The sequence below is a fragment of the Haliotis rufescens genome, unplaced genomic scaffold, assembly GCF_023055435.1.
Source record: "Haliotis rufescens isolate VD_foot unplaced genomic scaffold, xgHalRufe1.0.p SCAF_22, whole genome shotgun sequence".
NCBI classification, from domain to species: Eukaryota; Metazoa; Mollusca; class Gastropoda; order Lepetellida; family Haliotidae; genus Haliotis; species Haliotis rufescens.
In genome coordinates this window covers 12,496,739-12,511,902 of record NW_025963913.1, presented here as the reverse complement: position 1 = coordinate 12,511,902, position 15,164 = coordinate 12,496,739, and the positions used below count along the sequence as shown (strand labels likewise).

The following is a 15,164-nucleotide window of genomic DNA, read 5'->3' as shown; positions in this document are numbered from 1 at the left end:
TCATTCCACTTATTTAAGTGAAGAAATCTTTGAAGATGGATTCAAACTCCTTACTCAATGCGGTTGTATTCTTATTCCACTTAATTCTGTCCTTAGCCTTTCTCTTGTATTTTCTCATGTTAATTTCCCCCTCTCATTGTTGCTGTAGCAATCTCTCATCCTGTGTGTTACAATAACAAATGTAGGTCTATTTCTATTTCAGTGATATGTTTCTGTCTTGACATAGATTTGGATATTTTGAAGACAGTATAGTGGAGCTAGACAACAGACATCCAGCGTGCCCCACATGTGTATGTGGTAGTTGAGAACCACAGTCTGTAACACTGCTCCACTGCCCTTACCCCGGCCAGACAGGTCTGCACAGGGCTGATTACATTGTTGTGGGGGGCAGTGGAATACCTACCTATTTATAGTCTCAGATTGACCAAAGAATATCAAAATACATAACAATATATTCACTATTGACAATTTGTCGTGTCAGCAAGGAGTTGATAGCAGAGAGAAGTGCAAAACAAATACTAAAAGGCGAGACTGCAATGTTTTGTCGCTGTATCTGTTACCCATGTGGAGATACTACTGGGATGGTATTACCACTCAGAATAAAGGGCAGATGAAGTGTCAGCTCTAAAGTCCACATCAAATAAATAGTTTGGTGTGGAAGAGCAGTCTCTGTAGGACTCCCAGTCAAGGAAATAGTTGATGTGTCTTGGACGTTTTGTAATGTAGTGATATTTGAATACCAGTGTAGCTCATGTCAGTCTGTCTTGCTTGGATGGAGGACACAAGGAAAACAGGGTGTACAGTATGTGTAATCACAAGATTGACAAAGCAATATCTGCGGGATTAAGGAGGATATGTTATTTTATGTTTAAGATCCTTGTTGCTTCTTTACATGCCACACTTTAGGAAGAATGAACCTGTTCAAGTCTTTACGTGGAGGTGAGATTAAGCTGTTGTTGCTGCATATTCTATTGGATGAGACCAAGGCTTGTAGGTTGTGGATAGTGTTGCAGACTCTATTAGATGAGACCAAGGCTTGTAGGTTGTGGATGGTGTTGCAGACTCTATTGGATGAGACCAAGGCTTGTAGGTTGTGGTTGGTGTTGCAGACTCTATTGGTTGAGACCAAGGCTTGTTGGTTGTGGATGGTGTTGCAGACTCTATTGGTTGAGAACAAGGCTTGTAGGTTGTGGATAGTGTTGCAGACTCTATTGGATGAGACCAAGGCTTGTAGGTTGTGGATGGTGTTGCAGACTCTATTGGATGAGACCAAGGCTTGTAGGTTGTGGATAGTGTTGCAGACTCCATTGGATGAGACCAATGCTTGTAGGTTGTGGTTGGTGTTGCAGACTCTATTGGATGAGAACAAGGCTTGTAGGTTGTGGATGGTGTTGCAGACTCTATTGGATGAGACCAAGGCTTGTAGGTTGTGGATGTTGTTGCAGACTCTATTGGTTAAGACCAATGCTTGTAGGTTGTGGATGGTGTTGCAGACTCTATTGGTTAAGACCAATGCTTGTAGGTTGTGGTTGGTGTTGCAGACTCTATTGGTTGATACAAAGGCTTGTAGGTTGTGGATGTTGTTGCAGACTCTATTGGTTAAGACCAATGCTTGTAGGTTGTGGATGGTGTTGCAGACTCTATTGGATGAGACCAATGCTTGTAGGTTGTGGATGGTGTTGCAGACTCTATTGGTTGAGACCAATGCTTGTAGGTTATTGTTGGTGTTACAGGTTTTGATGAAGTCAATCAAACAGCTGACATAGGTAAATCATCGGGTAAACTGCTTGATGGGCCATTGTAATGATTTTCACATATTTTATTGTTGTAAAAATGTGTGTTTGTCTGCGATAGAGATACAAGCTGAGATCAGCACTGGACAAAGGCTGGCCTCAAGTAGACAAAACTGTATCCTGAAAGCACAATGTGTGGCTTTGTTCAGGATATCCTGCTAGAAAGGAATTCACTTCTCAAGAAAACCTGGATGCAATTCTTTCTTGGATTGTGACTCATTGGGATGTTTCACAAGATAGTAAGTAGTGTAGTGTTGTGACAAGAAACTGAACGCTCAAGATTACCAGATATGTTTACATGATGAATGACTATCATCTTGACATTGATGTATCAACTACAGAGTGAGGTCAGACTGTGACATGGAGCCTGATGACAAGCTCCAACTACGGAGTGAGGTCAGACTGTGACATGGAGCCTGATGACAAGCTCCAACTACGGAGTGAGGTCAGGCTGTGACATGGAGCCTGATGACAAGCTCCAACTACATAGTGAGGTCAGACTGTGACATGGAGCCTGATGACAAGCTCCAACTACAGAGTGAGGTCAGACTGTGACATGGAGCCTGATGACAAGCTCTAACTACGGAGTGAGGTCAGACTGTGACATGGAGCCCGATGACAAGCTCCAACTACGGAGTGAGGTCAGGCTGTGACATGGAGCCTGATGACAAGCTCCAACTACATAGTGAGGTCAGACTGTGACATGGAGCCTGATGACAAGCTCTAACTACGGAGTGAGGTCAGACTGTGACATGGAGCCCGATGACAAGCTCCAACTAGGTGTGAGGTCAGGCTGTGACATGGAGCCTGATGACAAGCTCCAACTACAGAGTGAGGTCAGACTGTGACATGGAGCCTGATGACAAGCTCTAACTACGGAGTGAGGTCAGACTGTGACATGGAGCCCGATGACAAGCTCCAACTACGGTGTGAGGTCAGGCTGTGACATGGAGCCTGATGACAAGCTCCAACTACATAGTGAGGTCAGACTGTGACATGGAGCCTGATGACAAGCTCCAACTACGGAGTGAGGTCAGACTGTGACATGGAGCCCGATGACAAGCTCCAACTACGGAGTGAGGTCAGGCTGTGACATGGAGCCTGATGACAAGCTCCAACTACAGAGTGAGGTCAGGTTGTGACATGGAGCCTGATGACAAGCTCTAACTACGGAGTGAGGTCAGACTGTGACATGGAGCCCGATGACAAGCTCCAACTACGGAGTGAGGTCAGGCTGTGACATGGAGCCTGATGACAAGCTCCAACTACATAGTGAGGTCAGACTGTGACATGGAGCCTGATGACAAGCTCCAACTACAGAGTGAGGTCAGACTGTGACATGGAGCCTGATGACAAGCTCTAACTACGGAGTGAGGTCAGACTGTGACATGGAGCCTGATGACAAGCTCCAAATACTTAACCTCATGACACAGTTCTGCCTGTTGGTTGTACCACACTGGCGACATTAAGCTCATGACACAGTTCTGCCTGTTGGTTGTACCACAGTGGTGACATTAAGCTCATGACACAGTTCTGCCTGTTGGTTGTACCACACTGGCGACATTAAGCTCATGACATAGTTCTGCCTGTTGGTTGTACCACAGTGGTGACATTAAGCTCATGACACAGTTCTGCCTGTTGGTTGTACCACAGTGGTGACATTAAGCTCATGACACAGTTCTGCCTGTTGGTTGTACCACAGTGGTGACATTAAGCTCATGACACAGTTCTGCCTGTTGGTTGTACCACAGTGGTGACATTAAGCTCATGACATAGTTCTGCCTGTTGGTTGTACCACAGTGGTGACATTAAGCTCATGACACAGTTCTGCCTGTTGGTTGTACCACAGTGGTGACATTAAGCTCATGACACAGTTCTGCCTGTTGGTTGTACCACTGTGGCGACATTAAGCTCATGACACAGTTCTGCCTGTTGGTTGTACCACAGTGGCGACATTAAGCTCATGACACAGTTCTGCCTGTTGGTTGTACCACAGTGGTGACATTAAGCTCATGACACAGTTCTGCCTGTTGGTTGTACCACAGTGGTGACATTAAGCTCATGACACAGTTCTGCCTGTTGGTTGTACCACAGTGGTGACATTAAGCTCATGACACAGTTCTGCCTGTTGGTTGTACCACAGTGGTGACCTAGGCTCTGTCAGTGTGTCACTACCTATGGCCTGCTACAAATTGATCTGTATTGAGAGTGAGTTAACTGATATTTATCTGCATCAATGGCAGCATGTGCAACAGCTGGTGTAGGATGACAGTGGTGTTGATCATGTCGACAGTGAGGTAAGCTGGTGTAGGATGACAGCGGTGTTGATCATGTCAACAGTGAGGTAAGCTGGTGTAGGATGACACCGGTGTTGATCATGTCGACAGTGAGGTAAGCTGGTGTAGGATGACAGTGGTGTTGATCATGTCGACAGTGAGGTAAGCTGGTGTAGGATGACACCAGTGTTGATCATGTCGACATTGAGGTAAGCTGGTGTAGGATGACACCAGTGTTGATCATGTCGACAGTGAGGTAAGCTGGTGCAGGATGACAGTGTTGTTGATCATGTCGACAGTGAGGTAAGCTGGTGTAGGATGACACCGGTGTTGATCATGTCGACAGTGAGGTAAGCTGGTGTAGGATGACAGCGGTGTTGATCATGTCGACAGTGAGGTAAGCTGGTGCAGGATGACACCGGTGTTGATCATGTCGACAGTGAGGTAAGCTGGTGCAGGATGACAGCGGTGTTGATCATGTCGACAGTGAGGTAAGCTGGTGTAGGATGACACTGGTGTTGATCATGTTAACAGTGAGGTAAGCTGGTGTAGGATGACACCGGTGTTGATCATGTCGACAGTGAGGTAAGCTGGTGTAGGATGACAGCGGTGTTGATCATGTCGACAGTGAGGTAAGCTGGTGTAGGATGACAGCGGTGTTGATCATGTCGACAGTGAGGTAAGCTGGTGTAGGATGACACCGGTGTTGATCATGTCGACAGTGAGGTAAGCTGGTGTAGGATGACACCGGTGTTGATCATGTCGACAGTGAGGTAAGCTGGTGCAGGATGACAGCGGTGTTGATCATGTCGACAGTGAGGTAAGCTGGTGTAGGATGACAGCGGTGTTGATCATGTCGACAGTGAGGTAAGCTGGTGTAGGATGACAGCGGTGTTGATCATGTCGACAGTGAGGTAAGCTGGTGCAGGATGACAGCGGTGTTGATCATGTCGACAGTGAGGTAAGCTGGTGTAGGATGACACCGGTGTTGATCATGTCGACAGTGAGGTAAGCTGGTGTAGGATGACAGCGGTGTTGATCATGTCGACAGTGAGGTAAGCTGGTGCAGGATGACACCGGTGTTGATCATGTCGACAGTGAGGTAAGCTGGTGCAGGATGACAGCGGTGTTGATCATGTCGACAGTGAGGTAAGCTGGTGCAGGATGACAGCGGTGTTGATCATGTCGACAGTGAGGTAAGCTGGTGCAGGATGACAGCGGTGTTGATCATGTCGACAGTGAGGTAAGCTGGTGCAGGATGACAGCGGTGTTGATCATGTCGACAGTGAGGTAAGCTGGTGTAGGATGACAGCGGTGTTGATCATGTTGACAGTGAGGTAAGCTGGTGCAGGATGACAGCGGTGTTGATCATGTCGACAGTGAGGTAAGCTGGTGCAGGATGACAGCGGTGTTGATCATGTCGACAGTGAGGTAAGCTGGTGTAGGATGACAGCGGTGTTGATCATGTCGACAGTGAGGTAAGCTGGTGTAGGATGACAGCGGTGTTGATCATGTCGACAGTGAGGTAAGCTGGTGCAGGATGACAGCGGTGTTGATCATGTCGACAGTGAGGTAAGCTGGTGTAGGATGACACCGGTGTTGATCATGTCGACAGTGAGGTAAGCTGGTGTAGGATGACAGCGGTGTTGATCATGTCGACAGTGAGGTAAGCTGGTGCAGGATGACAGCGGTGTTGATCATGTCGACAGTGAGGTAAGCTGGTGCAGGATGACAGCGGTGTTGATCATGTCGACAGTGAGGTAAGCTGGTGCAGGATGACAGCGGTGTTGATCATGTCGACAGTGAGGTAAGCTGGTGCAGGATGACAGCGGTGTTGATCATGTCGACAGTGAGGTAAGCTGGTGCAGGATGACAGCGGTGTTGATCATGTCGACAGTGAGGTAAGCTGGTGTAGGATGACAGCGGTGTTGATCATGTCGACAGTGAGGTAAGCTGGTGCAGGATGACAGCGGTGTTGATCATGTCGACAGTGAGGTAAGCTGGTGCAGGATGACAGCGGTGTTGATCATGTCGACAGTGAGGTAAGCTGGTGTAGGATGACAGCGGTGTTGATCATGTCGACAGTGAGGTAAGCTGGTGCAGGATGACAGCGGTGTTGATCATGTCGACAGTGAGGTAAGCTGGTGTAGGATGACAGCGGTGTTGATCATGTCGACAGTGAGGTAAGCTGGTGCAGGATGACACCGGTGTTGATCATGTCGACAGTGAGGTAAGCTGGTGTAGGATGACAGCGGTGTTGATCATGTCGACAGTGAGGTAAGCTGGTGCAGGATGACAGCGGTGTTGATCATGTCGACAGTGAGGTAAGCTGGTGCAGGATGACAGCGGTGTTGATCATGTCGACAGTGAGGTAAGCTGGTGCAGGATGACACCGGTGTTGATCATGTCGACAGTGAGGTAAGCTGGTGCAGGATGACAGCGGTGTTGATCATGTCGACAGTGAGGTAAGCTGGTGTAGGATGACACTGGTGTTGATCATGTTAACAGTGAGGTAAGCTGGTGTAGGATGACACCGGTGTTGATCATGTCGACAGTGAGGTAAGCTGGTGTAGGATGACAGCGGTGTTGATCATGTCGACAGTGAGGTAAGCTGGTGTAGGATGACAGCGGTGTTGATCATGTCGACAGTGAGGTAAGCTGGTGTAGGATGACACCGGTGTTGATCATGTCGACAGTGAGGTAAGCTGGTGTAGGATGACACCGGTGTTGATCATGTCGACAGTGAGGTAAGCTGGTGCAGGATGACAGCGGTGTTGATCATGTCGACAGTGAGGTAAGCTGGTGTAGGATGACAGCGGTGTTGATCATGTCGACAGTGAGGTAAGCTGGTGTAGGATGACAGCGGTGTTGATCATGTCGACAGTGAGGTAAGCTGGTGCAGGATGACAGCGGTGTTGATCATGTCGACAGTGAGGTAAGCTGGTGTAGGATGACACCGGTGTTGATCATGTCGACAGTGAGGTAAGCTGGTGTAGGATGACAGCGGTGTTGATCATGTCGACAGTGAGGTAAGCTGGTGCAGGATGACACCGGTGTTGATCATGTCGACAGTGAGGTAAGCTGGTGCAGGATGACAGCGGTGTTGATCATGTCGACAGTGAGGTAAGCTGGTGCAGGATGACAGCGGTGTTGATCATGTCGACAGTGAGGTAAGCTGGTGCAGGATGACAGCGGTGTTGATCATGTCGACAGTGAGGTAAGCTGGTGCAGGATGACAGCGGTGTTGATCATGTCGACAGTGAGGTAAGCTGGTGTAGGATGACAGCGGTGTTGATCATGTCGACAGTGAGGTAAGCTGGTGCAGGATGACAGCGGTGTTGATCATGTCGACAGTGAGGTAAGCTGGTGCAGGATGACAGCGGTGTTGATCATGTCGACAGTGAGGTAAGCTGGTGTAGGATGACAGCGGTGTTGATCATGTCGACAGTGAGGTAAGCTGGTGCAGGATGACAGCGGTGTTGATCATGTCGACAGTGAGGTAAGCTGGTGTAGGATGACAGCGGTGTTGATCATGTCGACAGTGAGGTAAGCTGGTGCAGGATGACACCGGTGTTGATCATGTCGACAGTGAGGTAAGCTGGTGTAGGATGACAGCGGTGTTGATCATGTCGACAGTGAGGTAAGCTGGTGCAGGATGACAGCGGTGTTGATCATGTCGACAGTGAGGTAAGCTGGTGCAGGATGACAGCGGTGTTGATCATGTCGACAGTGAGGTAAGCTGGTGTAGGATGACAGCGGTGTTGATCATGTCGACAGTGAGGTAAGCTGGTGCAGGATGACAGCGGTGTTGATCATGTCGACAGTGAGGTAAGCTGGTGCAGGATGACAGCGGTGTTGATCATGTCGACAGTGAGGTAAGCTGGTGTAGGATGACAGCGGTGTTGATCATGTCGACAGTGAGGTAAGCTGGTGCAGGATGACAGCGGTGTTGATCATGTCGACAGTGAGGTAAGCTGGTGCAGGATGACAGCGGTGTTGATCATGTCGACAGTGAGGTAAGCTGGTGTAGGATGACAGCGGTGGTGATCATGTCGACAGTGAGGTAAGCTGGTGCAGGATGACAGCGGTGTTGATCATGTCGACAGTGAGTCCAACATGAGACAAGTGTTCCTGTTCTTGTTTTATTCGGTTGAACTGTAAATGATGTAAACCACCTCATCATGTCTCACTTGTCGACTTGTCTTATCAGGCTTTTTATACCCCTAAAAGGGCGGGGGTATATAGTTCTACCTTGGAATTCTGTCCATCCTCCCTTCTGAGGACATTTTTTCGGGGCGACTTATAACTTAAAAGCTACTAAATTGATTCCTTAGAAAACTTGGTGAGCACTTTTTATACCCATAGGAGAGGTACAGTGCGAATGTTTGATTTCAGTATGTAGATTTTCTGAAAAAATACTGCTTTTTTCCCATATTTTTTAATTAGAATATTTTAACTGAAACATTTGTGCAACCTATTACTTTAACACCACTGCATGGATTCTTTTCAAGTTTAGGAGATCGTTTCCATACTAATAGAAGAGGTGTAGTGCAAAGTTTAATTTTAATATGTGTGTTGTCTGAAATATATTGGAAACATTTGCAACAAGTTTATGTTTTGGAGATTCTATTAGCATTGCAGACATATGGAGTGTGTGCAAGGCTTCAGAAACAGGTACTAGTCACTTGCATTTGCTTACCTCAACATGTGCACAGAATCATATCAGTGTGTGTGAAACATTATGACAGACCCACTCCCTTATCTATTACCAATACTCTGAGGCTTTGATGACCTATCCCACTATAACACCAGCCATGTACAAACATGACTTTGTTGGCAAGATATGGTTGTAGCCCTTCAGATGTGTGCAGGCCAGTCAGTGTGGGAGGGGGAAGTTGCACTGCAATTTGCAGGACCACTCTGTACTTAGGATGAGGTGCAACATTGGATATTATGGGTTATTTGAAGTAATGGGTTGTATGTATAACACTGGAATGGGTTCCAAAGGTCTCATTCAGTACAACACTAGAATCGGTTCCAAGGGTGTTATACTGATAACACCAATTTGGTCCATGTGTTATAAAGGTGTCATATATTATATGGCACTAGAATATGTTAATATACAGTATAGAACAGAATTTGGTATAGATCACATTGTATGTCAGTTGCGAAGACTTAGAATGCCACCAGACTCATTTGACAGGGCAACCATTAAAGCTAGTGAACATGTTGTTGTGGGTCACACCTTGCTTGGTAATGTGATGACAAAGATGTATTGAGTCAAGTCCCATGTTGCGACTCCACTGACCTTCGCTGTCTGACTGTGGTGATGCTTCCTGCAACCTCCCAGCATGCACCAGTGCCTGTGGAGTAACCCAACCACTGTATCGGAGGTGGTGTTTGTTTACATGGACTCACTCACCTGCCGTGAATCATATAGGAGGACATGTAATAACACACCAGGTGTTGCAGCCACACATGGGAACATGGGCAAGTCTGAGATGAGGAAGTTTTCAAGACCTCTCTGGTTCTACTTAGTGAATGATCTGGCGTGATGCAACAATTGCCTAACTGTGGTGTTTAAGTAGGGTGGTTATTATATACTGTGTAGGTACACATCATGCCAGGCAATACAGTGCATTTGTTGGTTATAAGGTCAGGATGCCATATGTGATTTTTAGTACTTGCCATGTGCTTCAGCCACGTATCATTGTCATTATGAGGATTGATTTGACCAAAATATTCAGTGAACTTGTATATATATATAACAAGGCACAACTATTACAGTGCACAGATACTTCAGTTTCAAGTAACAGTCCTATCTTTGTTGTAGAGGTTGGTTTATGACTCAACCGTTGAAGATACCATTGTTTAATAATAGTAAGCTGGGATTACACAGTGTTTAATGCCAAAGTGTGTGAACATGTATTGCGGGAACTAGTTTCAATAACAAATATTGAAAACTCCCAACATCCCTGGGCTTATTCAATGACATTGCGTGTAGAGGTGATAGATCACTGAGAGGAGCTTATGCATGCTTGATGACTCCTGCAGTCCTGTTACTTATTAGGCTGACGTCACAGGGCATTGTTTTGCTGGTGTTGCTTGTAACCAAATTAACAAATCTTGTCATATGGGCTTTGCGACATGTGTGTATTTACTTAGTATTGCAGGGCCCTGATCCACAAAGTGATTGTAGCGCAAGGACATGTTCAAGTATGGGAATTAGGGTCACGATTACCATATCTTTGTGGAATGGACTGCTGAATTCTAAAGATAGGTTGTTATATGGTATTAAGTTAATATGTGTCAACTTTGGATGAGTTTCAAGTATTATTTTATATAACTAGATAGGGTGAAAACAAACTGTATAGGTGATGGCAGAAACAGTCCTGTCTTTGTTATAGAGGTACATCTACGCTCTCCCCACAACACTCTCCTAACAACACTCTCCCCACAAAACTCTCCCCCACAAAACTCTCCCTACAACACTCTCCCCACAACACCCCCCCCCCCACACAAAACTCTCCCCCACAACTCTCTCCCCCTCAACACTCTCCCCACAACACACACCCCCCACACACACACAAAACTCTCCCCCACAACACTCACCCCACAAAACTCTCCCCACAACACTCTCCTAACAACACTCTCCCCACAACAACCCCCCCCCCCCCCCCCCCCCCCCCCACACACACACACACACACAAAAAACCTCTCCCCCACAACACCCCCCCCCCCCCCCCCCCCCCCCCACAAAACTCTCCCCCACAACACTCTCCCCACAACACCCCCCCACACAAAACTCTCCCCACAACACGTCATCCTCCAATCCATGCTACTGGATTAACTACTGGAGGTCTGCTGGTGATTCCCAACCAGACCAGGCCCACTGCTTTACACAAACATGATTATTTCAGATATATTAATAGTCCATTATTACCTGGACCAACCAGAAACATGTCTGAAGTAGCGACCTGGCAAGTCTTCACTGTGCAGCTGTTTCTGAAAATATTCTTATGAGAACTCCAGAAGTATTCTTGTTTATTTTATAAAATGTTAAGCCTGTTTTCTTTCTGTTTCAGGTAAGTCCACCTTTTTCCTGTTACGCTTAAAAGAAAGAGTGGGGAAGTGCTATTTTGTATATGCTTGAGAAGTAGGATCTACAGTGTGCATCAGACAAGGTAACCTTGTACATAACCTCCCTTGCCAAGTGATGCAAGAAATTGCACCCAAATATTTCATCTCCTCAGACCCAGCTGATATAATGTCATCTGACGTATTCCCTGTGTGTGGCTGTGCACTGTGTCTGCACTGCCTCTGTACTAGTCACCAGTGCATAGGAAGGGACATAACTCTTGCAGGACTGTCACCAATGTGACACGAGCTGTGTCAGGCATGCTTCATTCAGATGGTGCGATAGGGTTTTGTGTTGCAATTGATTCCTATTTTATGCCAGTGTCAATAAAACAAATGTAGATTATCTCCTTTCTCTGGATTTGTCTTGGTCAAGTTTGATTTTACTCAATGAAAGTGATGCATGTACTCTTGTGTTAATAGGGATTTTATGGGATAATGAAATAATATTACTTTAATTTATAAATGATAGTTTTATTCAAATCTTTTCTTTTTTCACTTTGATCACCTCAAATAGAATCAGTGAAAATTGTATACAACAGACAGTTGATGGTGCAAGCATCAATGACATAAAATACAGGAAATTTCTGCTACCTTCGAGATGTCTGTCAGTGTGGTATTTTCGTTTTTGTTTTTCAGTCCATATTTATTTGGTACTTGTAGGACATGTGCCTTTTTGCATAAATAAAGTATCATTTAGATGCAAACAGTGTAGAATACAACATATGTTTTTACAATAGCAGTTTTAACATAACTGCTTGTCATCAAAGTTGGAGTATTTGTGTTCTAACAACATTGGCATTAACATGTACTCTGCCCTCTGATACTGACAATAGGCTCATGAGATGACAGTTGTGTATTAAACTTCAAAATATTTGGAAATATGTAAAATTTAGGATTTATGTAACTTTTCCTTAGATGTCTTTAAACTGAACATATTAACAAAAGGTTGTATTCATTTCTGATATGGTTTAATTACTTGTTACAAACTTGATATTTTCCCAAGGAATATTGAATTGGTGAGAACTAGGCTGAAAGCAGGTCAATGTAGTCCTTATATATTGGCAGTAATAAAACTCAAATAGTATTCACATGAAATGGATGTTTTAAAATGTCCATAATAAGTTCTGGGGGACTTTTGGATAATCACTTTGGTGAACCTGTTAAAAGTTGTCTTTTAACTGTTGATGTAACCTGGTTTAAAGTACAGTTTTATTACCATATTTTAACATCCAGACACCACCAAATTCTAGTCTCAAAATAATTTTAATTTTCGTTACCCAGGTGACATAGCCTTGTTCATTGTACAACTATTTCAGATAAATGAGATTCCTGCATATGAATCAGTGACAGCCAATATTTGACACAAAACAGTAAATAATTGATTACCACTTTTGCGTCACACCCCGTTATTTGATAACTCTTACAGGCATACAATTGAACTTTTAATGACGGTTTTATATCACTGGATCCCCAAATGTCTGTCTCAAATAAAAGTATTGGTGTTATCTTTGCATCAAATAATTGAGTGAGATGAGTATGGTTTATAGGAACGTATTCTACTTAACAAGACCATGTACACCTTTTTTGCTTGAATTGCAGTAATCTATTACTGAAATACAAGCCAATATAACTGTATCCTACTACATCCGCATTTCCACAATAATACCATATTTCAAAATGAGATACACCTCCCCCATTTTTAGAAACAACTATTTATGTTTTCAGTAGATTCACTGACATTTCCTATCTGCAACAGTAGTCATGCAAGATATTCAACTTCATTTGTAAGTTGTTGACAGTATTGGCTAACAAATTAAGCGTATAAGAGCACCTAGAGTGAGTGAGTATGACTTTACGCCGCTTTTAGCAATATTCCAGCAATATCATGGCGGGGGACACCAGGAATGGGTTTCCCACATTGTACCCATGGCGGGAATCGACCGGGGTCCTCGGCATGATGAGCGAATGCTTTAACCACTAGGCTAACGGACCGCTCCCAGTGCAACTAGAAGTGGACAAATATGAATAACATCTGGTTGCCACTGATAACAAAAAACACAATTTTGTTTAATTTCACTAACCAATTCATTTATGAAAAACTGAAACGAGACATACACCCCTGCCTCACACCCTTGAAAACTCAAGGGTACCAGATACTCTGTTGTTTGAAGGAACACAAGGCTTTACATAACTGTAGATGGATTGTAACATTTTACCCATTTTAGCACTCAAACCAGGTTTGTAGAATAGCTTATTGAATAGAGTCGAATGCTTTAGAAAAATCAGTGAATGCAATATAAAATTGATCTCCTTTATGTGAATGGTAACATTGATTAATTGAACCCAATATAAAACAGTTAACTAAAGTTGTATAACCTTTTCTAAGCCCAGACTGACATTCAGATATGTTGTCAGGTGATGCAGCCCAGTATACTACTCTTCGGTGTGAGATTGATGTAAACATGGTAAACACTTTACAAAAATACTCAGAAGGCTTAATATCAGGAATAGAGGCATCTTCTTTCCGATGTGAAGGAATGATTATCCCAGAAGACCAACATTCCGGGAAAACACTGTTTTTATAAACTCTGTAAAATAATATGTCTACATAAGGTATCATAACAGCAGATGATAGCTTTAGACATTCACAAACTGTGTCACAAAGGCCAGCTGATTTAGTACTTTTCAAGGTAATGATGCTGTCAAATATTTTAGATCAGGTGATTAGGGGATCTAATATGTCAGTTGTCAGTTCTTGCACATGACCTGGACATGTCTCTTTGTCCTCCAACTCACCAAGGTCATCCTGAATATCCAACTGTTCACAGTACAGTAATGTTTAATAGTCGCCCAAGTTTTGGCTATCAAGTGTGGTATTACATGGTTGTGTGACCGCGACCTAACATGATACAAGATAACTTACAGGAGAACTGGTTGTTTCAAGGCACAGGACATAGCGAGCTTACTAGCATAATGCAATGCTACAGAGATATCCACATGGTACACCTCCACAGTTCCATCTGGCACACATGGACGTGTATCAGACAGGAGGCACAACAAGGACATGTGTCAGACAGGGGGCACATGGACTTGTGTCAGACAGGGGCACAACATGGACGTGTGTCAGACAGGGGACAGGGGCACAACAAGGACCTATGTCAGACAGGGGGCACATGGACTTGTGTCAGACAGGGGACATAGGGGCACAACAAGGACTTGTGTCAGACAGGGGACATAGGGGCACAACATGGACTTGTGTCAGACAGGGGCACAACATGGACTTGTGTCAGACAGGGGACATAGGGGCACAACAAGGACTTGTGTCAGACAGGGGACATAGGGGCACAACATGGACTTGTGTCAGACAGGGGACATAGGGGCACAACAAGGACTTTTGTCAGACAGGGGACATAGGGGCACAACAAGGACTTGTGTCAGACAGGGGACATAGGGGCACAACATGGACATGTGTCAGACAGGGGGCACATGGACTTGTGTCAGACAGGGGGCACATGGACTTGTGTCAGACAGGGGACATAGGGGCACAACATGGACGTGTGTCAGACAGGGGGCACATGGACGTGTGTCAGACAGGGGGCACAACATGGACGTGTGTCAGACAGGGGGCACAACATGGACATGTGTCAGACAGGGGGCACAACATGGACGTGTGTCAGACAGGGGGCACAAGGACATGTGTCAGACAGGGGCACAACATGGACGTGTGTCAGACAGGGGACATAGGGGCACAACAAGGACATGTGTCAGACAGGGGGCACAACATGGACGTGTGTCAGACAGGGGGCACAACATGGACGTGTGTCAGACAGGGGACACAACAAGGACATGTGTCAGACAGGGGACATAGGGGCACAACAAGGACATGTGTCAGACAGGGGGCACAAGGACATGTGTCAGACAGGGGCACAACATGGACGTGTGTCAGACAGGGGAC

General features: G+C 45.3%; 1 protein-coding gene across 2 annotated transcripts in view; it reads left to right on the top strand.

Moving 5' to 3' along the window:
- The window catches only part of LOC124118552 (SLIT-ROBO Rho GTPase-activating protein 1-like), a 207,929-nt gene that overhangs the window by 52,848 nt on the left and 139,917 nt on the right, over positions 1–15,164 (top strand). Inside the window, exon 1 of one of the 2 annotated variants that reach the window (XM_048401521.1) lies at positions 897–939. The exons of the other annotated variant lie outside the window; for it this stretch is intronic. Coding sequence (XP_048257478.1) covers positions 912–939 — 28 coding nt within the window. The 5' untranslated portion in view covers positions 897–911. Of the gene's footprint in view, positions 1–896; positions 940–15,164 lie in introns of those variants that run through there. 2 annotated transcript variants of the gene reach the window in all.